General features: G+C 32.1%; 1 protein-coding gene across 2 annotated transcripts; it reads left to right on the top strand.

Moving 5' to 3' along the window:
- The first annotated feature begins 296 nt into the window (after positions 1-296).
- LOC113396082 (uncharacterized) lies at positions 297-27,009 on the top strand. 2 transcript variants are annotated; one of them, XM_026633865.2, is made up of 7 exons: positions 297-1,341; positions 4,015-4,101; positions 10,497-10,615; positions 16,887-16,943; positions 25,451-25,545; positions 25,809-25,934; positions 26,108-27,009. In XM_026633865.2, the coding sequence occupies exons 1-7, from the start codon at positions 564-566 to the stop codon at positions 26,355-26,357; spliced, it is 1,512 nt and encodes a 503-aa protein (XP_026489650.2). In that variant the 5' UTR covers positions 297-563; the 3' UTR covers positions 26,358-27,009. The 2 variants fall into 2 exon arrangements, with proteins under 2 accessions (XP_026489650.2, XP_026489651.2); XM_026633866.2 differs by having other exon boundaries at positions 26,091-26,335.
- Positions 27,010-27,305: the final 296 nt, after the last annotated feature.

Below are 27,305 nucleotides of genomic sequence, written 5' to 3'. Positions count from 1 at the left end.
TTTATTTGTATAATTATTTCGACGATCTGAATGACGTTGTTTTGGTAGTTGATTGATAATATTCTTATTCTGTTTTTACCTTTAAAGTAATTTCAAAAATCATTATAACCTTCGATTCTCATTTAATTGCTATATGAGTGCGTGCATAATAAATAGAATAGCATAATATGCAATTAATTCCATTTTTAAACTTAATAAATTAATTAATTTTATAATATTTTATTCACAAAATTTAGGGTTTTTATACTTTTTTTACATTTCTATTCCAGAAACAATTTATTATATAAACGAAATTTCTTCCTCACATTATAATTTGACAAAGACTTTGACGAGTGAACTCGTAAACGTTAAAGTTGAAAACTGACATACGAAACGTCATTAATAGTAAACGAATCATTGGACTGTGGAGCCGCGTAACAAATAATTTTATGTAAATTACGAGTTTACTGTGCTTCGTTCTCTACTTTGTTTAAACATGGAATTAAATAATCGTTCTTTTAAATAAAAGTGTAATGTTACTTATGAGATTGATTCAATAGTCGTTATTAGATTTCGTTTTATTCATGGCTTCTACACCAAAACAATCGAATGGCAATTTGCCATCGAACAACGGTTCCGGTGTTAAGCGGAAAAAATCGCGTGGAAGTAAAGGAAATTATCTCTCGAAATGGTTGGATAAAACAATGCATCACATTCAAGAATCTACTCCAAGCTCCGAAGTGTATGATACTTATGTTCATTCCAACACGAATTGGCCGACCGGTTCCCAGTTTGCTCCAGGTTACGATCCGTACAAATACAATATATACGGATGCGCTTCCGAACCGATGTCACTTCCTTCATTGCCGACGTATTACAACCCAATGATACCACCTCCCTATTCTGAATATCGATATATACAAAATGAGCATAAAGGAATTCAAGTCCAAAGACCAAGACAGCGGCGTCGCAGTGAGAATAAAGCTGAAGAGCTATCTAGTACACCAGCTGATGCACCTATGAACCAAACGAAATATTTGCAACCAAAGAATTACTCAGATAGTCAAGATTTTGCTAGTCTCCCGCCAATAGTGACTTCAATGGGTGACACAAATTCAAACAGTGATATACAGACCAATGAAAAAGACGATGCAAGTAATGCAAGAAGATTTAGTGACCCTTGTGTTAGAGGTTTGCCAGATGTCACCAGGCCTAATGGCGAGGTAGATTCAGGCTCTGAAGCTAGTTCCGGCCTATCAGGTAGTCAAGTTGGCAGCCGTTTATTGTCATGTCTGCTTGACCAAATTTCAAACCTTAAAATCAATAATGAACGATTAAACAAAGAATTACAAGAGACAAGAGGTAAGCTGTTCAATATTAATGTACAATTAAAACATTTCTTAACAAACTTTCACCTTTCAATGTTACAATAAGTATTCCATGTCATTTCAAATTATGTCAATATTACCAAATAGCATGATTGAGTTTCAATATTAGATGGCATTCACTGTTATTCCTGCTGTCTTATGCTATATCTCTCCTTGCCTTATGGTGTTCTATCACCAGGTGTACTGAATAAAGACTAAATTAAGTAGATATTTTTAACATTATTAGGTAACATTTATGCACAATGGAAACTAACTGTAATCAATATCTTGAGACACTATATAGATTACTGTTATTTTATTATTAGAAAGGTTTAAATGAAATATTAATAAAAAGCAAATAATTCCTAAAGCAATATTTACAACCATAATAATTTAGTATTGGTATGATTTTAAAACAATTGAATGTGAATAACTGATGTCTGTGAGACTGAATATATTCTTTTATTTTCAATAGTACTCTTACAATTTGTCGATATATTATTTCGTTATTGTTGTTGATGTCATTACTTGTCATTGTGTTAAAATTGGCAAAATAACAAGTTTAATAATAGAAACTTGATCACTGTTTTTACTTACACGCACATAAATTGCAATAAAACATAATCTTAATTTGTACAGTTGCTTCTAATAAATTGTTATTGAATCTCAGAACATGAAATTCTGTAATATAGGTCCAACTCCTCAATGCCAGTTTAAATGCTCAAGTTCAGCTCAGCTTTATTACTAAAATCATCTCATTTATATGTATTTGTTGAGAATGCCCAGCTTCATGTCTTTCATAGTATACATATAATACCTTGTGTTTTTTAGTAAATGTAATAAATACATAGATTTGCATGCATATAATTCTGCCAAATATGTATTCACTGACAATTATCTTTAATAGAAGATGTGTCTCCTCTATGTAGTGACATTTTGAGGCTTTTAGAGATATCAGGTTTAATAGACTCGCCTGCTTTATCTATATTAATTGTAATCTGGTTGAAGTTCATTAGTCTTTTTATTTATTTAATCAGGTAGATTAAATGTATTCTTAAAAAATAAATTGCTAAATACAATAATTCATCCTGAATTATGTATATAGCTAAATAATATATTTACATATAAATTGGAATATTAACATTAATATTACATAATGGCATTTGTTTTTGTAGACAAATTTACATAATAATTCACATTGTGTAATGATTTATTTATGAAAAAGATATTAATAGACTTCATGTAAGTTTTTTTTCTAAGAAATTGTATATTGTCTAGTGTCTACCATGCATTAAAGCATGAATTGAAGAAGAGGTATTTGTCTAGCTTTGGGAAATACCCCAGTATAGACACTTAAGTCCTTTTAAAAATATTATTCTTATATAAACTTTTTTGTCTGACATGTTTATCTACTGGTAACCTTACCACCTACAAATTATGTCCATAAGAACATTGAAATAATATCACCTACACAATATGACTCAAGGCGAATCAACTCATCGTATTACATATTAAAAATAATACTTTGTAATGCAATACTTGATGCAATGACAATGAAAATCTCAACTTATTGTTCACTTTACAATACATTATGTAATCTTATTTTGACGTCTTAAACTTACATATGTTAATCTTGATAAATCATTTCTTTAATCTAGTAACAAAGACATATTGGTTTGGACAACCAATTCTGGAATATGTTAATGATAATCTATATTTATTAATAATAATAAGTATGTAATGCATTTCAGTCTAATTTTCTAAAATTACAAAACAATCTTGTTCAGGATTGTGTCTGAGTTATTGCATGTATCTGCGGACCAAGGATGCACATAATTTTCACATTACTCTTCAAAGCAGTCAAGATTAACTTAAGCATACATCCTTATTGTATTTATATTATATATTACATAGTATAATAATTATAAAATTACATAAACATAAGTAGATAGTTTGTTACTCAAAGTATTGTTATATATAACACATTTATGTACCTAGTCTGCATGGGTATTCTAACGGGTGATATTTTAGAGATCACATCTAAATATCAAACTTGACTAACAATCATACTAATGGCTATTTAGAATACTTTGTTTAATTACAATTCTTTTTATAATTTATCTATACTAATATTATAAGTAACTCGGTCTGTCTGTCTGTTGCTCTTTCCCGGCTAAACCACTTAACCAAATTTGATGAGATTTCCAAGAAAAGACAGGCGACATTTTTATATATAGTTAAGGTAGATAAATTATAAGAATACATGTGCAATATTATGTTTGTCCTTGGAGGTGGTCTTAGAATAACATTTAAAAAATCTGAATAGCTAGGTATATATTTTAGTCGTTGTTGGCATTTTGCCAAGAAAATTATTGGTTGAAATTCTTTGTTGTATAAAACTAATTTTATAGCGCACTAATTATTTTGTTGCAATCGAAATGTTAAGGGTAATATGGTCTGTTTATGCTGTATGTTCTATCCTCCCCAAAAAAAGCGCGTAAAATAATAGCATCGTTTCATACATTGGTTGATGATAAAAAAAACTAAGCCAAACTTAAATTTGAAAGACGTTTATCTTAACAGTAAATAAATTTTATGTAAATACCCATCTTTAGTTTTACAACGTGCATAGATTTGCAGTTTTAAACTTATAATTTGTTATTTTCAGCTGAATTAGAAAACGCGCGGCATCATAATCCGTATTTTCCAAAGGGACCGAACAGTATGGGAGCTCCGACTAATCTCAATGGAAATGGTAAATATATTTTTGATACATTATGTATAAGAACAACAGCATTCGCGTGTAACGTAACCGACGAACATTGCAGTGCTTGTACCTGTAGTGTAATGTCTGTCTCCTTACCGTATTGAATTCAGACGTTGCTTACTTATAATGTGTAAACGTATTGCATTGTAGAGTCTCAGACGAGCAGTTTCGACTCGCCATGCGAACAGGTGAATTTAAAAAGAGCTGCTATTCGCTCGGTCCTTGACCTCATTATTTTAGACATAATTGCCGTCAAGCTCGAACCCATCAATAAAAAAAGTGGAACATTTACATACAGCACTGAAATTTAAAAACGATAATATCAATATTAGTATCTTCAACTTAAACAACTTCGAAAACATTGTATGTGTTTTGTCATTTTAAAAGTAGGTGTTGTATGAGACTTAACCTTCATCATACAAAAACGGAGATTAGTAGGCGTACGAAAGAGGACAACTTGTTTTTTCATAATAATAGCATAACGGTATTCAATAAATAGTCACGCTGAATGATGACGAAAGTTTAATTTGTTTGAATTTTACAGCATTACTAATTCGAACGGTATTCAAATTTATTTTAAAGGAAATTGAAATTGAAGTATAAACTAGTCGACACGGAAACGTTTATAAAATATTAGTTTTCGTTCGCGGTTTCGGCTATGATTTAAGCGGTAGGGGGGTACCTTGTCGGTAACCGGTTGAGTAGAAACAACAAACTAATCTCGCGTTTACAGTATTAGATAGAATTTGTGATATATCAAAATAAAAGGTGAGAAGGAACACGACATTTCTCTCAAATATTTTCAAGCGATCATTTTTTTTCTATTAAGATCAAAGTCAAAGGGAGTCCAAATCATAATAGGCTTTATTCAACTAGGCCCGTAAAAACATTTTTCAATCGTTATGTTACGGTATGTAATATATAAAGCTACTATCGGTAAGTATCAAGTACAATAAATCAATACACTTTAAAAATTTATACGAGTATATGTACAACGGTTAAGGCAGCTTTGTTGTCCTGTTTTGTCCATCATGAGTGACTATAATTTATACACAAAACTGTTGTCTGTATGACTCACATAAAACAACAGTTTTGTGTTAAAAAAATAACAGTAATGTTAGCTCATCTTTTTTTCCATTAAAAGTCAATAAATTGTCACGTATAATCTACTTTGTAAAGAACGAGAATGCTTGTGAAATATAATATTACATTCTTTCGATAAAATTCCGACAAAAACAACACTTATCGTTTAAAACGCGCTGTTTGGGTTGTTGGTAATTTTGGACCTAGAGATTCCCTTGGGTATTTTTCATTAGCGTCTCAATTTATTTGATCATGAATACATAACAATGATTTTGATAGATATGGTGACAGGTAATCTTACAACAACTAATTTACGACATCTCATCTATTCGACCATTTCTCTTTTACAATTCGACCTTCAATTTTTTGTTGCATTTTATTGCATTTGAGAAGTATTGGGACTGCTGCGATCCCAAATGCCTCTGATGTTCATTGACGCTCACGTTGATGACTTTAGCCTGAATCACATCTATCTGCATCGATTTGCTAAATGCTTGGAAAATTTGGTTTTGGACACACTTATACGCATCATAAGTAGAAGGTGCTTTCAGCTGCTAAAGGTTGCAAACGTTATTTGTGGCTTGTTTGTCTATACTTGCAGCTGATGAGTGGAAATTAGCTACGTAAACATGTTATCGCATGTTTAAGCATGAGGTTTCGTGCATCTACTAGATAAAGCATTCAGCCATAATCTTTGGTGGTCGTAAACTTTCCTCAATATGTAATATCGAGTGCACACTGAGGTTTGAGAGTGAATTTAAAATCCAAAAAAACGAAACGTGAATCCATGATGACATGAGAATTTCATACTCATGCTCTATAAAAACATCGTCCTAAAAATATATATTTTCAATAATTAAAATACGATTTGACGCTCTTAAGTAATTCAGGCCTTTAACGGCGTCACGATAAAAATAATTTTACAATTGGGAATGAAATATGGCAGCCCAAACATTTCTAAATAAAAAATGTTGGTCAGTATTTTTATGGATAGCCCCATTTGGAGCACTTGGATTTAGATTATGACGTTTAATCCGTGTTGTGTGCGAAAGGATTATTTCGATTACTGAAACAATTTTGAGCATTTTATGGCTAACAAATGTTATTATATCTGAAGTAGAAATGTAATGATCATTATCATTTCTTTATTTGCTTCTTACAGATTCGTTTGAAACGTAGTATGTATATGAGCTAGATTTAACGTTCGCACCAGAACTGTGATGTCATTATCTTTTTTTTTAACACGTCTTTCCCCATCACTAGCTATTAGGTATGTATGTATGTGAGTGCAACGCAAATTTTATCAATACCTTGCGCAACAATATCTTGCGTCATGTTTTTTTTTTTGTTGTTTTTGTTCGACACCGTATCGAGTTAACGGGACATTTGTAACATAAATGCATTTATATTTTACGATTGATTGATTTATAATTCTCTTTGTCGTTGTTGTTTTGCTGTTGTTGTAATTAATCTATTGTGCTCATGAGTCATTGTTTCAATACTGAGACTAATTTTTAGGTGAAAGCAACAAATCATTTGGACAATAATGGTACAGTTATGTATAACTGTCAAATATTCGACAGTATGATAAAGCTAATGTTAATTTTCTAAATAGAATATAGTACACAGTCTGGCTAATGGGTTCCTTGATCGTGAGTAGTTAGAATTCCTCAAACTGAAACAAAATTATAGTACAAAGTATTGCTGTTTGGCGTTAAAATTAGTTGAATTTCGTTATAGAAATGTTAATGTATAGTACTCATTTTCTGCATGGAAAAGATTTGAAGGCTAACTGTCTGACGTCAATGCTTCTTGCACTACATTTGCTGGTAGGCTGGTCCTCGCAACTCCAAGCTTGTTTGAAGCGGTTACGTACTCGGTTTCTATTCTAATCTTTGTAGATTTTCTTATAAAAGTAAACGTTTGTAAACCCACTGCTGGACATCCTTTGATTTAGAAAGCCTGGAGCTTATTCCACCTCACTTCAATGGCTGTTATAGTATGTGGCCTCCCTTCACTGCCGAACACGAGATGAATTATAAACACAAATTAAGAACACCAATAATTTATCATTTTTAGCGACCAATCTACGGTTGTGTTTCAAGTAATCTAACCAATGGACCCATTAACCAGTTTTATAGCACTATCGGAAGTCTTAAGTAAATTAACATTGTGATGCTAGCTGTACTATTGATAAAGTATTAAGCTAACTGTTTTGTATATACATTTGATATCGTCGATTGCCTTAGTACTTTAGCCATTGCGTGCTCGGTCTGACCCAGCCAGATAACCTCGGCCACATTATGCTGAATCAAGTTACGTAAACTACGAGTTTTATTCTATTGATATCAAAAACTAAATTTGATTACAATTAATTAAGTAAATTATTAAATTTTTGCATAAAATTCCTAAGATTTTATTCGAGCAAATATGTAGGTACGTTAATTATTATTATTATTGCAATTAGAACAAAGAGTTTTGTTCATATAATGTGTAATTTTATATGCGTAAACGTTTCTGCTTTTTTTCATACAAAAGGTTCGTTCATAATGTGTATTTCTGAATTTTGTTTTGGCATTGTAAAATTAATTCAAACAAATAATTTTATAAAAAAAAATACATGGTCTAATATGTTACGTAAGCGATCTTGATTTGATAGAGATCAGGTCAGATTTTGACAAAGTGTAGAGCAGACTTTATCAAAATCAATTTTTTTTTCTATTAGGCTCATGAATGCACTATCGCTAAGTTACCACCGGTTCGGAAAGTAGACTACCGAGAACTGGCAGAAAAGCCAGTAGTTACTATTTTCCACCATTTTAATTATATAATGTTTCAATAAAATACAATTAGATTTACATATATCCTGCCTAGAAATCAACAAATACTAAGCCCTCGCATTTTTTATCATTAATGGGAGTATATACAAATGATTAATTGAAACTCAGTAAATGAGTATAGTATTAAATATATAAATAATATTATCCTCATATTGCCGACATCAGACAAATACCACTTTATATATGACGTGAAACTTAAAATGCTAATAATAATAACTATTTTTATATTCGTATATATTTATATTCATACGTGTATATATTTAATCACTTAATGTTATTAATTCTTATGTTAATAAATCTATACATATTATATATTTTAACAATATATTGTCATTGGATTTCATGTTTTGTAAATGAGTGGACATTTTTATTTATTTTTTGTTAATTGAGCAATACCAAGCCGTTTCGATCGAGGTGTGCACAATATTGTATGTAATTTGATTTATATGTAGTGTATTTTTTATGTTGTGATATAAGTATCTTGTTTGAAAGATTTTTTTGTTCATATAACTGTGACCGTCTTGGGTCGTTTAAGTAGCCATAGGCATTCAAAGTTTGGAGCTCAAGATTTTCGGCCTCACGTAACACATAAAGTGGTATTTGTCTGATATTGGGTTTTTGCAATATGAGGATAATATTATTTATATATTTACATTAGTAGCCTGTAAATTTCCCACTGATGGGCAAAGGCCTCCTCTCCCTTTGGGGAGAAGGTTTGGAGCATATTCTACCACGCTGCTCCAATGCGGGTTGGTTGAATCCACATGTGGCAGAATTTCGTTGAAATTAGACACATGCAAATTTCCTCACGATGTTTTCCTTCACCGCCGAGCACGAGATGAATTATAAACACAAATTAAGCACATGAAAATTCAGTGGTGACTGCCTGGATTTGAACCTGAAATCATCGGTTAAGATGCACGTTTCCACTGGCCCATCTCGGCCATCTTATTTATATATATAAAGTAAGAGTATTTATTAATAAACAAAAAATACTATAATATATGGGCATTTCGAATTCAATACCCACATAATATAATTTATATTAAAATCAGCTTTGTATCTACATTGTAGCATAGCTTGATCATTTTAGTTCCCGTTTATTATCGCCTATTCTATTAGATATGTTATATAGAAGATAATAATGTCGTTCCATTGGGCTCGGTAAGTCGCCAATATTAATTCGTGGGTGTTATAAGAGCCGACTAGAATAACTTTAATTGAAGGTGCCTATCAATACTATCAAGTACTAAAGCGCTTGAACCCGTATGGTCCACCACACCAGTCCAGTCTAGCAGCAAGTAGCGTTCATATTATATAGGGTCGTCGTGGTAGTCTTTTTACCATTCCATGTAGTTCACACCTTTGTCCCCGAATAAATATGACAAGCGAATTCGTATCAGTTATACAATAGAAGAGACAGCTTAGTGTTACATAATATAAGTATGTAATATGCAGTAATATTTTGGAAATTTCCAAGCTAAATATGGTGACTAAGGTGTAGAGCTTGTGCAGTTAGGTCTTGTAGAGTTAGGGCGTGTAGAGTTAGAATCATATGCGAGAGATCTCGTCTTGGCAACATTATACATTAAAATGTTTTCGTGGAATATTATATTTATTATGGCACTGGTGTACCTATAACTGATATTGATACCTATATGTTTTAACATATTATTGCATAAAAGTTTAACTATTGAACATAATACCCGACATTTTGATCCGGTTATTTTTTAGTGTTGGTTACCTCAAAAGAAAAACGAAACCGTCATAGGATCACTTCGTGGTCTGTCAGAAAAATAATCTTGATCGACTGAAGATTCTTTTTCTGAAAAACGCATAGAGGTCAAATTGAACCTGATATCTAATAATCAAATCTATAATCCCTTAAAGCAGTGAATTTGTGAACTTCTCAAGCACAATCAGAATATAAGACCGTTTATGGACCGTTGTCGTCACATATTCTGACAACTTTATTTATTATATTTGAGTTTTAACAGCGATCTCGGTTGCGATGATGAGAAATTTTGGACCTGGGAAAAGTATACTACAATCGTCGATAACATTACTATCTGTATTGTGTTTGTCATGAAATGTGATTAAGAAAGTCATATTTTAATATACATAGTAGTTGAATCTGCGGCTTTGTCCGTGCGAAATGTATTAAAGTAAAGTAAATATCTATAGCACACAAACCGGCAAACCCATTTTTCTCCCTCGAGGGGTGAATTTAAAAAAATCTAGCTATGTTCTTTCCGGACTTCAACTATTTCCATACAAAATTTTATCCAAATCTGTTCAGCGATTTAAGCTTGAAGAGGTAATCGACGTAGTCACTCGCATTATAATAAGTCAATTTAGTATAATAACAACTCATAGTTTAACAATTTATTTATGATATTGTTCTAGATAGTTCTTCATAAAGTGCTTATGTTTAAATCATAGTTTGTTCATTGTCTCCAGGCGGTCAATACTCGCCGGGATTCCTGACGGACTTGGTGCGCGAGATACGAGACGCGTCGCGCATGCGCGAGGAAGCGATGTACGCGAGGCTGCGCACACTGGTACTCGAGAGGACCGACGTACGTATGACATGGTTTATATATTAGTAATGTACTTCGTTATACAATTGTTACAATCAATTGACTTGGTTAATTCAGACCAGAGATTACATATACGTATACGTTACATACATAACAATGTATACTCATATCAAATATATCTTTGTATTTTTGAATTGTTGATTAAATAAAATTTGTTTACAAGTAACCTAATATATTTTAATATTTAGGTAAACTACAACTGTTACTAATTTAACCTAAAAACCTGATAAAATAATATAATAGATACTTCATCAAAGAACCATAATATTTATTGAGTTTCTTGCTTGCTCAATTCGAACATTCCGTACAAGTGGTAGCTATGCATTCAATTTCATACTTCCTAATATTAAAACAAGACTGTTTGACAAAATAAATAACATTTTGGTTTTGTTACAATAAATTATCCGTAAGAGATTGGTAATTGTCTCGGAACGTAACGTCTTTAGGTCTGTTATTTCCAGCCGGTCGTGACGTATTGACGTTCCATCGAAAGATAATTAGTAAACAGATAGAGACACTTCTATTATATAGCATATTATATAATATGCTATATAAATATTTGGTACACACAAGAACATGAAGCTCATGCTTGTCACGTCAGTCTAAATTGAATGCGAGTGAAACTGCGCAGCGTAGCGTACTTATATTACAACTAGCTACTCGACCCTGCTTCGCACGGGTAGCATAAATATATTATTATAAATCTCTCCTTCCATTAGCGAAAATTCATTAGTCAAATCCCTTTGGTAGTTTTTGAGTTTATCGCGTATCTATAGACGTGGCGGGAGGACTTCATTTTACCGACACGTGCTGCGTCTTCTGGTATAAGTGTTATGTATATTGATTTAGTAGTGAATTCAATTACGCGTAGCAAAAAAACCGGCCAAGTGCGAGTCGAACTCGTGCACGAATGTTCTGGAATCTATAAAAAACGGCAAAAAAATCTATGTCTGTTGTATGGGAGCCCCCTTAAATAATAAATTTATTTTATTTAGTTTTTTTTTATTAGTATTTGTTGTATTGCTGCAACAGAAATGCATTATCTGTGAAAAATTCAACTGTTTACTTCGTTCGTACGTAGACGTTCTTAATAATAAGGTCCCATTTTACCCTTTGGGTACGGAACCCTGAAAACGTCTCCTCATTTGTTAATAAAGATTTAAATAATAAGAAAAGTAGAATGTTCAAAAATATGTAAGCAGTTTTCAGTGACCGTCTGTCCTTTACAAAATACCTTGGCGTGTGTCCAAATGTGCAAACTGTAAAGGTGCGTTGCCACTGAAATAGTTGACAATTTCTATATTTGCAACTGTTTTAATTGAACAATTCCTAACAATTAAACTTGTTTTCCTATTTTTTATCAATTCTATACTAATAAGGTTAATTGAGCAAGCGCACATAGAAAGTAATTCTTATTTTAACGTCTGTAAACGAAACTTAATTAAAGACTTTTTTAAAGTTTAATTTTAAATTTATCTTGTAATACGACGATTTAAAATATTTCGTAAGAGCTTATTTGAATAAATTTAGATGTTTTTTGTTTTCAATTTAAGATAATTTAAGATTTTTTGGCTTGCCTGGGCTTAAACCCACAATCATAAGATGCATGCTTTTAATCACTGGTCTCGATTCTAGCCATTCTATAAAAAAGATGAACGAGCCAAATCTTGCAATGTATCTACTGTGTAGACTGAGCTTTGTCTTTATTTCATTTGTTCCTTGACACGTGGCGCCTGGAATACTATGAGGATGAAATTGTTATGTATTGTATTACCTTTAGCATTTGCCTTAACGCTATAAATAGATTTATCCGTCTACATTCGAAAATATCTTACCACGGTACAGTTCTCTGTGATGGCTCGAATTTGAAAACTTTTTACTTTTATTCGGGCGTGTTTAAAGGAAAATGCAGTTCGCCTATTTATCTTTATATAATTTGACTAGCTCCCATCCCGGCTTTACACGGGTACAATAAGGGTATATATACAAGTTTTAGATTTAAGGACAAAACATAATTTTTTTTTGGTTTTTTTCGGCTACTAAAGTTGAAACTCTTGACTTTTATCTACTATAATATGCATGTATTACACATATAAACCTACCTTTTGAATCCCTCAGCGAAATTGGTATGTGATACGTTAAGTTTGGAAACACCTTTAAGATGATAAAAGATTTTATTGTCAACACGTTCGAGCACATTCCAGAAAAACAAGTGAGAGAGCTCTCATAAAAAAAAAAAACTAGACAGCTAAGGATCATTATTCGAGACCCAATTAATTATTATGAACCATTTCTACAGTAAGTTACAATGGACATTATGTGAGACCTATTAAATTGCTATTTACCTTTAGGCACTGCGTTTATAAAGACAGCTCTAATAGTTTGATGATAGTTTGAATCCTGGGGTAGCACATATGCTAGTTTTTTTAATTCGTCCCTCGAGGTAAAATAGGTAAAGTTTTATAAATGTCACGCGAGTAAAGCCACAGGTTCAGCTAGTTACTAATAAAATATATTATATTAAAAATGTTATTAGTGAGAGAATTATTGCGAAAAAATTTATCAATATTTTAGCATCTGTATACATACAACGCTATCCAATGCAGATAATTGCTTACGTGCGTTCTTTTATCTCACGGAATCAAGGCCTATCGTACAACCTTGTCATGTCGTGTAGGACTTAGGGATACACTCATACATATAATACTGTATTTAAACGTCGAACAGCTAAAAATAAAACTAGTAAACCATTGTGTAATCGATTATATCGTTTCATTAATAAAAATCGATTATTTAATCGAAATATAAATATACTTTATTCAAATAGGTTCATACATTTGAAAGGTAATTTTATAAGATCGATTAAATTGGAAGCTACCGCGTGTTCGGAATCTAGATTCTAGAAACTGTAGTTAGAGACTGGTTACTCTTATTCATAGTGTTGGTCATAACAAATATATGTATGTAACTAATCTGCCCCGACTTCTGGGTGAAATAAGAATATCTATGTTTTTTTAATATCATTCAAATGGTCCAGCCAGCTGCTTACATAATACATACAGAAGAAATGTATATATAAAGATAAGATAAACTTTATTCAGAAAAAGTATTTCAAATACAAGAGCATTAACTAAATGATCAATCTACATTTCTGATAGAATCGCAATAAAAAAAAAGCGAATATAATATATTTTCCATATCGTCGTTGCGCCTGCAAAAGTCGCTATGTGTTTTTTTCATATTTTTCGATTGTTATGGCGTTTTAATCGTTATTTCAATACGTACGTACTGTAAAAACAGTTTTGTGATAACTTCAATCATTTAAAAGTTTTAAACATTGAGCTATGTGACATACACACATCGAAAGCTACATAAATTGAAATATCGATTAAAACGTCATAAAAATCTAAAAATATGAAAAAAAATATGATATGATGATAAGATATATGTATGTGGGTACCTGCTGGTCAGATATTTTGCAGCCAAACAACAATACTTAGTATTGTTGTGTTTCGGTTTGAAGGGTGAGACAGAGTAACTACAGGATAACATAACATCTTGGTTACCAAGGTTGGTGGCGCATTGGCGATATAAGGAATGGTTAATATTTGTTAGTGGTAACCACTTAATATCAAGGTCCCATGAGGCCCATCCGCCTACAAATTATTAAAAAAAAAAAAAATTTGGTTTCAAATATTTACAAATAAATACACCAATACATTCCGTTCTGCCCACTTTAAGATGTAAAAGAAAATGTATAAATCGACCTTAAAAACAAAGAGAGACTATTAACTTTCTACGTTACCAACTTAATTATAGATACAAAAAATGTTGATCAATCTTAATTAATATGTCTTATCGAGATATTAGTCTATCGTTGATAATATCACTTAGATCAAATGTTTAGATAGACCGCGTATCTTATATACTAATATTGTAAACAGGTAAGATTTGTTTGTTTGAGTTTCCGGTTTAACATAAAATCTGACTGATCCGATCCATACAGATCTGCTATAATATAGGTAATACTTTTAAGACAAGCATAGACTATATAGAATCTATACTAATATTATAAATGTCTATCTCTGACTGCCTGTTACTCTTTCCCGGTCAAACTACTGAACCGAATTTGATGAAACCCGTTATCAAACAAGCTGGAATCCCAAGGAAGGACATAGTCTTTTTTAAACTTTTCACCTGACGGTTGACCCCCTAAAACGCAAGCGAAGCCGCAGGCAACACAGATAGTTAACGACACAGTTTAGTAGTCGTTGATGGAGAGAACATTGACGAAGCTGTTAAAACGGAAAGCAAAAACTTTATGCTATGAGATATTTGTAAGTAAAAATATCTACCGAAAAGTCGAATAAGCAAAGATATTTAGCTATATTTTTATAGATAACATCAGGACCATTTTATTATAGCTAATTTAATAGTCACAAAGTATCAATCCTTATCAAAATAAATTACATATTATTTTTTAACGCTGTAGATAAAAATCGTCTTTGTACATTGAAATTAGAATCAATTATTTCGGAAATATTACGAAATATTTAAATGAACGCGCAAAACATTAAACGGGCGTGTTCCATAATGCACGGTATTGAGTCTCATTGGTTAAATAATAGCAGGATAAAATACTTATTTTACTCGTGCGAAATCGGGTCGGGTAGCATGATATATATATATATAACCGTTGGTGTGTCTGTCACTGACTTTGGAACGACTTGTCCGATTGAGGTCATATTAATATGTTTTTTGTCGAGATGTTTCATATCATGTAACGATCTGATAGTTTGCCTTATAGTCAAGTATTATTGAATTAGTTGTATAGAATATTTAAAATTTATAATATATATTGTGTGAAAAAGAAAATATATGAAATCTATACCCGACAAATAGCTCTGTCTTCGAATAGAGCGTTATCAATTAGTATTCCTAATTATCTGCATTAGTTTAATTGTAAGATATTGTTATATATGTGGGATTATAGTGATTGAAACGTTTTAAAATGAGTGATATTTATTTAATAATTTCCGAACCAAAATCATCACGTCTTACATCGGGTTACATTCTAGTGTCATCATACTTATAAAAAATAGATCTTTTAGTAAGGAGATGTAACATTAAAATAATTAATGTTACACCTCACCACCTCACCCTTTATATATATATATATATATATAGACGTTTCGTGTCGACTATGTTTTAAACCTCTTGTTGATTATTTTATTAGTCAAAAAGCAAAAGCATAGTTTATAGACAGTTGCAATTTTAAAAATATGGCTCCGAGCTGTTAAACAAAAAATGAACTAATCTCTTCAAGATGGCGCATTTAAATTTATATTTCTCTGACGTAATGACTGGCCTATAAACAGACACGTGAGGTAAATATAACATTTAGGTATGTCAAATTAAGTTCAAATTGTGTAAAATACTGTGTAATAATCACATGAAAATAGTATAAAACTTATAACAATTGTATAAAAATAGATATAGTGTGATTTTGTATCATTATGAAACAAATCTCTAGCATCTTATATCTTTAAATACTCTATTTACGTATTATTTACTGTGAGGGCATAAACTCTACTCATACAGCCTTCAGCTTTCATCTAAGACTGATGTGTTCTCATAGACAATTGCCACTTTTTAACTAGTTAGACATATTCATTTTGACACAGACACAGTCATTTGAGTTTAGTTTGACTTTTACTATCCGTCAAGCTTAAATTGACACTATTTATAGACTGAATATGTACACATCAGAGTTTTTATGTAGTGCAATAGGATAAATAAATTATATTATATTCACTTAAAATTAAATTGAATGTGTATGTTATTTTTTGTAGATCATGGCAACAAATCAACATATTATGTTATAATAGCCTTCAACGATTTCTCTACACATTTAGGTTAAAAAATTATTCACTCGGTTCTATTATACATTTTGATCGTTAACATAGTTTACATGGTTTATAAGTTTGGTAATTATTAGTTATATAAAAAATATACCACTGGACGATAAGTGGACGTAATTCGTTCAAATACATTATTGAACGTTTGAGGAACACTAAAATGAATTTGTATACTTATTTAAGTTTTATTTTTTTATTATAACAATACAGTTATTATACTCAATACTTCGCCAATTTATATAAATATGTTACAAAAAAAATAGGTTTTATTATCTGATTTTAATTACCTATTTTACGAATATGTGGATTAAATATGTGTTTTTGTTTTTTAGAGCGGCTTATCTTCAGCGGAGTCAAAACTTGCGGAACGTACACTTGAAGAAATCAAGGTAAAATATAACTATTTACAATATCGCGGTGAACGCCATCTATTGTTAAATGACTACAATACAAACCATATTGTTGTGTTTCTCATGTGTAGCGACATCTATAGTATTTTTTTATCATTTAGCTATTTAGTTCCACTGTACATTTGTAGATGGCGTTGTAAAATATTTGTTACTATTGCTTATGAAGTAAAATTTTAAGTTTGTTATTTTAAAGAATTCTTTTTTTATTTTTTATTTTGATTTGTGTTTTTGAAATCTTGGTATAATTATCAAATTGAGTCTAGGATGTAACATCTTTTAATATTCTATATACTTATTTATTACTATAAAGGTCTTCTGGCTCACTCTTAAGTAGGTACGTGATTGTGTAGATATACTATGTACTCAAGACATTGAGATTATCGTGTAGATATTTACAATTTTTACTAACGGGCTAGACAAATTCCTAACAATCTCAGTTATATAGAGATTATTTATAACACGTTGCAATTTATTATACTTACCAAAATTAGTACAAAGGTTTTAAATATAAAAATATTTTAGAATAACTAGTACATGGAGAATTATGATTTTCTTATTTGGCTAAATAATTAAATACTGGAAACTAAGAATACGATAATATTAAATTAAATTTAGTGACAACTTGCATTCCGTTACGTTACACTGGCTCACTCACCCTTCAGACCGGAATATAACAATACCAAGTATTGCTGCTTGGCGGTAGAATATCTAACGAGTAGGTGGACCTCCCATAACTAGCACAAAGCCCAACCACCAAGGTTTTTCACTGTTAATTTATTTTTCCTAACAATCAGTGAAGACGCACCCTAATACGAGTAGCCGGTAGTTGTGATTATCAACTCCGAACACAGAATAACAAATTATTCCCAGTCACATCAAGTTGCGTTTTTCGATTCGGCGCTATTAAGGTTTATTTACACGCTCGCTGGGTGGTCTTTGAGTGCACTTCACGCTTTCTGACGTCACACCTTACATCTTGCGAGTTTGTTTGTGCTAAACGCCCGTCTACCGACACGTTGTGATAATGCAAATTTGAAAAATTCATACGTCTCGCTTTTTTTCGATTATTTACATTGAATCGCTGTTTTGTATTTTGTTATATACTTTACGAGTTCGCGTGTTGTCGTCGTATCGATTTATTTACTTACAAAAAAAAAAAATTTCGATTTTTAAATGTTTCAATTCACCAATTAATATGATCATTAGTAAGGGTCGTAAATGTATATCTTATATGTAGATCTTCGATTTTAATTAGCTTATCAATATTTTTTATATATTATTTATTGCACAACCTCTTGATTTTGAAAGTGGCAATTTGTAATACGAAAACCTTCCTTTTTTTGTAATATGATTTATCAAAATCTAAGTATACAAAATATCATTCACATGGTAAATATTGTATACATATATAAATATCCATCGTACATAACTGCAAGCTTGTCACATTTTCGACGAAGTTTGATCGGACTCATTTTTGTAAAAAGAGTTTGAACTGTATAATGTAAGTAATATGTACATTATATTATTTTGATCTTTATAAACATATATATTAATTTTATTATAAATTTATATTTTTCTCCCAGAAATTATATCTTCTATTTTTCTTACAATTTACTATATTTGTCATCAATTGCAATAAAGTTTTTTCAAATCTATCAGTACCTACAATTCAACATGTATACTAATATTTCAACATGTATACTATAACAGTCACGACGAACATAACGTCATTGATGCTCTGATTGCAAATGCATTTAAAACGAAAGGGAAAATTGAATCTCGCAATGTTTATGAGCATTTGATACTATCACACATTTGACACAACTGGTGGCGCCTTTATAGTGACAGAATTCGTCTCAGGGAAGTTTCCTTGCGATGTATTCCTTCAGCGTCGACCATTTAATTATAGCTTATTCCAATGAAAGGAGGAAAAAAGGTAAACAAACCTTAGATTAAGTTGTTAACTTAGCTGTATTGTGCACTACTAAAAGTTTCTTATTAATATATCTTTATTTTTAATACAACACTTAACTTATTTTATTTCTAAAATTCCGATAACAGTTTTTTCGCAAATCCATAGTGAATATCATAGATCAATGAAGCTCTCGACCAATGATAACGCGTCAATATGCTGTTAAATGTTGTTTATTTGGCTTTTCTCCTCTTATGGTTGGAATAGAGTACATATTACGATGCACTTGAAATGTAGTTTTTTTTAGGTGTTACAATATCCGTATAAATTATAATAATTTGTTTCGTTTACTTCCAAACTACATTATTGATTGTAATGCGATTTACATATAAATATAAACGTACTATAAATACCTACTATTCATGTTAAATTGAAACAGTAGTATTTTGATGTTTCGTAAACAATTCATCAACTACAGCATATATCTATCTATATTTTACAAATAAATCCTCATTAAACTTTATTTCGATCAGTAATTAAAAATTTTTGAAAGACATAGTTTTTTCTAAATAGTATATTTTTATTAGTAAGTTTACAACGATATTTTGTTTGTGTTTGTCTTTAAGCGGCCCCTGACAATTCTATCGGACTTGGTTGTTTTATTCGTTAGGTTTTTGTTGTATAATTTTATTATATCAATTCGATTATATTCCGAGGGTTGTTTTTGTACCAGTTCGCAGTGAGGATTATAAAATCACCGTGAGTCGGTAAAGAGCGGAACGCATCGATTCATCCGAACGCGTTGCTATTCGTTTGATCCAATAGTTCGATGGATTACTGTTACACCGATTCGTAATATGTAGCGTGTAATATCATACATTGTCAATTATTATTTCGTATCTGTATAAGTATATTAATTAAATAAATATTCGTCTTAAAATCCGTGAACTTGTAAAGGATAATTGGATATACCTACATACATCGAATTTAAATGTCGAAACAGAGTGTTGTGATAAAGGTTAAAACGCCTTTACAAATATATTCTTTGGTTTTGACTTTAATTATTTTATGTATATTTTACTATACTAGTTGAAATATATAGAAGTCTATTCCATTAAAAAAAAACCCGTTCATATGATAATAATATAATGAATAGCAAAAATCTAAACACAATTAATTTATTTGATACGAATATTACACTGCCGTGTAACATGAGGCCAGGTTACCCGGTATTTTGTAGTCTTTACCGTCTCCCCACAGCGGGCATTTGAAATATGAACGGGTGCGTACGGGGTGGGGCGCTGTGTAAATATTGGCAGATGTGAGTGGATGGCTGCAACGAGGCGCCACCCCTGCGTGACGTCACCACGCTCCCATCTCGCCCACCCTCGCTACGTGAGCTCTACGTAGATATTTTGAAACGTAACTGACTTCGCTGATACATGATATAACGGAATATATTCATATTTGATTACCTATATACTTTTATGTGTGATCCGTTTTAGTTTCTGCCAAAGATACTTTGGTTAAAATTATCAAGTCGCTATAATAATATTATCTCGCTAAAGAAATCTATATTTTAAGAACGCTACCTTTACTACATCTTACTCTGTATGTTATAACTATTATTTGTTACCCAGCTTTTCAGGAGTAGAATAAGGATATATCTCAAATGTTAATATTGAAGGACAACATTCATTTTATTTATAGCATATATAACTATCAACAACAATAGCCTTTCCCGACTCAGAGACTTTAAAATGATAACGTATTAGCTTCATACTTTTGCACAACAGTTACATAATACATACTCAACGTCTGTGGTGCGATACTGTATAAAATCACTTCGTACTTAACTCGTGAATTGTCGATAAGCCTATCCTATAAATTTTATAATTATTAAAGTCACATTCTAATATTTCACGCTCGTGTTCTGCGGTGAGTTTCGAAGTTCCTACAGAATATCTGTACAGATTTTAAAACCGAAGCGATAATCACGCGTTAACCAAACGTATCGTAGGCAAGTTTGCGCGTTCCATTAACGTGAGAGTGAGCATGTGCGCACCGAACTTAATAAGTTAATTGACGTGCAAAAACGCGTACTCGCTTCACACTATGTAATGGCTTGCTATGAGCTAAACGTTGCCTATTGACGCTAACCAAACCAGTTTCCGATCCTTCGGCTTTCGTGTTATATGTATGAGGAACATGTATGTTTAAAAGCCTTCGATGTATTCACAAGGTGCGTCGTATAATATTCTGGTGTTTTTTTTTTTAATATATAGGTACAAGTTGATATTAGATGTTTGTATGTTTAATACGTAACATTATAAGGACTATGTTTATAATAAAACTCATGCAATGTCGTGATTGTAAAATATATCAGGTTTGGTTATGTGTGTATAATTCAAAACTCAAATTCGTCCGTTATGTTTTATGCAATATGCATCGCTTATCATTTTGATAGAACGTTAATTATAAATTATAATTTATTATATTAGGAACATTGTTACGTCTAAAATATGTATGTGTCTATGTAAACATACATATCTTCTTTAACTCGGTCTGCCGTCTTAAGACTATTTCTTCTTCCCTAAGGTTTCCTAGAAGAGATCGCTGTCTAGTAATTATGCATTTATTGACATATAAAATGTTATTTAACTGTTTTGGCTTGGTGAGCAATAAATAGTATTAATATACTAACAGGCACTTATCCGACTCTTTGTGTGTATATATTACCTAGAACCGGTCGTAACCGGTTCGAGAAATAGGATTTTGAATGCGTACGTGCCAATTGTGCAATGATACTTTGTCCTGTACGACTACTCTACTCTAGTCGAGCGAAAATTTAACCAAAACGGTAGTTATATATTGATATAAAAATATACATTTTGTTGTGACGTTTTATTTGGAGATAAGGCTCCTTCCAAACTAAAAAAGCGACTGGATAGGTTGTAAGTACCTACATCATTACTTATTCTTCAACCAAGTAGCAATAGTTTATACCGCTGTTTTAGGTGAACAAACTTTATGCAAAAAAAAAAACAATGAAAGGCATTCGCACTATGTTAAAGAGCAAATGTGTGTACACAGTGATTCTTATTACAAGAAGAGAGCTTTCCTAGAGAAATCGTTTAAGACGTGACTTTAAATGTTTGCCGGGCCAAAAATACATTCTGTAACGTCGGTACCAGAGACGTGGGAAACGAATGGATTTGACAGCAATATCAATGAAATATGAATGAGTGAAATATACTTTATTTTGCACCACAAACAACACGAAACACACAGAAAAAAAAAGTAAAACAAAATTAGTAAAATAAAAAAACGAAAAATAGATGTGAGTATTATTACAACGAAATATTTTAGTGGAATTTTGAATTGTTGTATGTTAAAGTTTCAATGATATTTTTCTGCCGTAAGTATATTAATATCAAGATTATTGTAAGCCCAAGATATTAGGTAACTTATAATTGATAACTTGACCTATCAGTTATCAGTTTTTAAATAAATATAAATGATAAAAAAGCGTGGAGTTAATGCTTGTTGATTTCCAGGCAGGAGACATAACATATATGTATAATTGTATTCAACTAACATGACTGTATTTTTAGATGTTGAAAAAGAGTAACTACTGAATTTCTTGCCGGTTCTTCTCGGTAGAATCTACATTCCGAACCGGTGGTAGCTTTACTTTAAATCGTTTGTTAAATGACGATTCAAAAGTGCTTGTAAAAGCGTACTTGAATAAAGTATATTTTGATTTTGATTGATTTGATTTGATTAAATGCTATTTATTTCTCCAGATAGATAATCATGACATCTTCACACATTTGACATTATTAAAGTCTTGTCTCCGACTGTAAAAATTTCAGCTTCCTACCTCTTTCTGGTTCAGTCAGAATGAGTATAGATTTTAGTGCTATTGTTCGTAGTTCGTCGCAGGGATAAGATCGCATCGAATATGCATCTTAGTATTTTGTTACTACTTACTTCTTGGTGTACTTGCTCGTTATAATATATTGAGGATATATCTGGTTGTAACTGTAAATTAATTTTTTTTAATGATAATATGTGTCTACCCCTAAAATATTAACCCATATAAATTATTTTATTGAGTATGCTAGCATACATTTTTTTAAAAAGATAAACGTGTTCTTTTTGTACCTTGTTCTGATTGGACTTTTTCTTTGCCTATTGCTGGGCTAAGGCGTATTTTCGGAGTTTCGGAGTTTGTTCCACCGGTTAGTGTAGACCCATGTGACAGAATTCCATTGAAATTAGAACATGCAAGCTTTTTACACCGCCGACCACGACCTGAACTATAAGCATATGAAAATTCAGTATTGTTTGCCTGGGCTTGAAGCCGCGTACGTCGGTTAAGATGCACGCGATCTAACCACTAAGCCTTCACTTCCATATTCCACTAGCTCGGCCATCTATTATATCTATTTTATTTCTGGTACGTTTAATGTCATGTTAAATAAATAAAATGAACACGTGAAAGATATTTCGGGGGTTATTGTTTCAATAAAAGTTACATTCGTTACTTGTGATTTCCTGTTTCTTGTTACATTTCACTGTATACGACACACACAGGAACAAACAGGCTTGTTTGGCGACTATCCGTTTGTATACACGTGTAACTCCTACCTACTAATCTTCACGTGATATTGATACGACGTGTAAAAGCCTTAATGGCGGTAATATGTCCAAGGTTTGTGCCAATAATTAATTTCCGTGTAATATTTGTTCGTGAATTCCCTGACACAACGATTGGTAATATTGGTTTATTTATGTGTGTTATATATAAATTATGTTACTGTGATCTAAATAATTAAAAGATATTAAGTATTCGTTCATCACACTTTCAAATTTAGTCGAATTTCATCCCACATTGATATTCTCCAATCATGATGTGAAATATGCTTGGCTTTCGTGGTTAATAAACCACTGAAACAATTTTGTTGAAGTTCAGTACGTAGCAAGCTTGAACCCCAAGAACGGACATACGTTACTTTTTATCCTACAATCGGATGAAGTTCAAGCGGACAAAGCCGCGGGTTCAGCTTGTTTCATATAAATATGAGTCATTGACTGTTATCAGGTGTTGTCAAGAGCTACAATAGTAATAATAATAGGAAATAGCATATTTTTATTATTCTATATAAGCAAAGCTACAAGAAATAGCTAAGCAATATAAGGTCTACCTAGATGCTCCCAGTCAGCATGGCCCGGTCGTGTCCGTGCATACATTAACTGTACAATCGTCTACAGAATTGGCAATTGGACTCGTTTCAAATCTATGTTCAAAAATATACCTATTCTAATAGTATTGCCATATGAAAAAATACAATTATAGTATAATATGGTTAAATTGGTTATATTTTTTTTACACGAATAGTAGTAGGTAGGTATCTACCTAATACGTATTTATAGTTTTTTTTTAGTTACCGATTGTGTGCCTTTTTTTTTCTCTCGTTGGAAAAACGCTTTATGCGCTTCCCCCACGTGATGGAAAGTGGGGGGTGACGCCGAGTGCGCCCAGGTACCCCGGTTTACCCACTAAAAAACCAGCGGTACCCTCTCCGTCTTTCGGCGGGCGCCACGGGTACTGAGACCCCCCCTATCGATTGTGTGCCTGATTGACGTTTAGTTTCACGAATTCGACTAAAATTAGAATTTGTTATATATACGAAAACCTTTTTCGAAACGCACTGAATCTCCTGATTAAAGTTTTAAAAACCACTAAAAAAATATACATAATATTTGTTTAGTCGATTTTCAATTAGTACTACAAAAAATATGTCTTTTGTAACTTTTTCTATTACAATAGATAACGCTTGTGTAGCTGACAGTACGTAAGAGTTTTCCTGAACCAAACCCATACGTATAGTTATACACATACATACGTGTGGTTTGGTCACAAAAACACGTCTGCTAACACGCTAAGTGACTTATCTTGTGTTTCCGTATGTCTGTTCTATTTGAGTTATTGAAACCTCGTATTTATGTTGCTGGGTCGAATAAAAAGGCATGTGAAATGTCTTAAACCGTATTGTATGTGATAACTGTTATTGATATGATCCTATAACATAAAATGACAGTGGCTGCTCAGATTTTGCGTCCTTAGTTTGCTTTGATAATTTAGCCGACCAGGGGGGGGGGATGGTCGTTATGACAGTTATGATACTTTAGTAATTCTATTCCGATCTAACTTCGACGACTAGGAGCTTTCTACGTCCTCTTACCTACCAATCAAGTTTACTTAGTTTTACTTATAAGTAGGGCTTTGTGCGAGTCCATCTGGGTAGTTGTTAGATCTACCTCCAATCAGAAATACTTAGTATTGTTGTGTTTCGGTTTGAAGGGTGAGTGGGCCAGTGTAACTAACAAGGGACGTAACATTTTAGCTCCCAAAGTGGGTGGCACATTGGCTATATAAGAAATGCTTATTCGTGGTGACCACATACCATTAGGTTGTCCATTTGCTCGTCCGCTTACGAATACGGCAACGTATATGGTCTTTATAGAAAATTATTTGATATAAGATTTATTTTATCACTTGTTTCAGAGCTCTCTGCGTGCTTCGGAGGCTGATAAGCGACGCATGATGGATCGAATTTTGAAAATGGAAGACGAAATACGAGTACTAAGGCTGTCGAGCGGGTCAGTATAATGATTCCCTGAAAACTGTGATTTTTGCTCACGTCAAAAATTATTGTGTTTGTTATCGTCGAAACGGTGTTGAATATCGATTCGATCTTCGTTATATAATTTAAATTAAACCAGCCGACATTAATTTCGGTTAATTGTATTGATTTTGTCTATTTCATTTGATTATGATATTTGTGATGAACGACATCTATGACATACTAGATATTAAAATATGTTCCTTGTACGACACGTAATAACTTAAATAAATATAATAGGTACGACCCTAACGACAATCGTATGAATGGTAACGTGGAAGACGCAGATAGTGAACGGCTGCGCTTGCGCAAGGAACTAACCGACATGCGCAAAGCGAAGCAGAGCGCAGAGGAGCATGCCCTTAAGTAAGCATTTTGGAATTTATTAAAATAAAAGAAAGCGATTGCAATTAAATTTAAAACTGTGTAGAAAATAACTTGATTTACAACTCTGCAATCTATCAATGCTTTATATGCGAGTCCTCTTCCCTTATATTAAGCAACATTTTAATATATTTTAAGGCTAAACTCACTTGCAGACTTGAACGTCTAGTAACGCAGCTACGTTCAAAATTCAACGGCCTACAGATAACGAACGGACCCGACTCGTTGCCGAGCGATCACGAACACGATACGCGCACGCGACGCACCAGCAACTCGACCAATTCGACTAATAATATGACCAACAGTTCAACCAACAATTTAACCAACAACTTGCCCAATCTATCTAATCTGTCCAACACTCCGGCCAATTCGACGGTAGTCTTTGGACCGGTTACGGATTTGTAGCGAATGGAACTCGGGCGTGTAATGTGCTACATTGTCACGGACTTTTTCATGTCGTTAAGACATAGAATGAGTAAATAGTACTGATTTTGAGCAATGATTGAGTGTTGATTAGTAATAGACGTGTGAAATATATCTGTTGCGATGTCTGTTACGAGTTATATGATTTTTAGTAAAACTGTGTTTAGTGTATCGTGAATCTCAAAATTTAACGCAAATATCGAATTAACTTTAATCAATACAAATATTTTGTTATTTTTAACATCTCTTAAAGATTTAGTCTCGAAATTAAATTTTCAATATATATTTCATTAAACTGTCCAGCTTCGTTGACAGCTATGGCATTATGTACTTAACTATTGCCATCGTTAAATTGGAGCGACTTTTCGGCGTTGCTCATTATGTATCTGTGATTTTGTTTACTTATAATCATTTATTACTGAGCTCGATGTCAAGCTTTACGTAATTGTAAATAATCATTTAATTTAAACGTATTATAATACAGTTCTATTAATGGCACTTATTACCATTTGAAATTTAATTTTGAAAAATATCGATATTCACTCGAACATCATAAACTCTTTGCTTCGACAAATTATTTGGTGAACTCGACTAATATTCTTTGTTGACGATTTTTCGATGACAAAATTAATCGTTTACTGTCTGTGTGTCTGTGTGTGTTAAATGGGATCGTTTTCGCCCCACTGAGGTATAAATAAAAACTGTTTTATCTCAGATAACAAATCATTATTGCAGAGCTATTTAAAGTAATAAATAACATGTATGAAAATTAAGCTAAATATTCAACTAGTTCCGCTCCTGACGTTCGGGTTTTTGTCTTTCGTTAAGATAGAAACATATTCATTTTATTTCCTTCAATATATGCATTTTGATTTATCACTTATGAAAGTGTTTGAATTATTTTGCTAATTAACAATTTGCTATGTTTTC

This window comes from Vanessa tameamea, chromosome 19, assembly GCF_037043105.1.
Source record: "Vanessa tameamea isolate UH-Manoa-2023 chromosome 19, ilVanTame1 primary haplotype, whole genome shotgun sequence".
Taxonomy (NCBI): Eukaryota; Metazoa; Arthropoda; class Insecta; order Lepidoptera; family Nymphalidae; genus Vanessa; species Vanessa tameamea.
Note: the sequence above shows the minus strand (reverse complement) of the source record. Positions and strands in the feature narration are given on the sequence as shown.

What these genes read in the sequence shown, in the direction of transcription:
- LOC113396082 (XM_026633865.2), top strand. Translation starts at nt 564, where the DNA reads ATGGCTTCTACACCAAAACAATCGAATGGCAATTTGCCATCGAACAAC. An exon ending in AGAATTACAAGAGACAAGAG is followed by an intron (nt 1,342 to 4,014) that starts GTAAGCTGTTCA and finishes TGTTATTTTCAG; the next exon opens with CTGAATTAGAAAACGCGCGG. An exon ending in TGGTACTCGAGAGGACCGAC is followed by an intron (nt 10,616 to 16,886) that starts GTACGTATGACA and finishes TTTGTTTTTTAG; the next exon opens with AGCGGCTTATCTTCAGCGGA.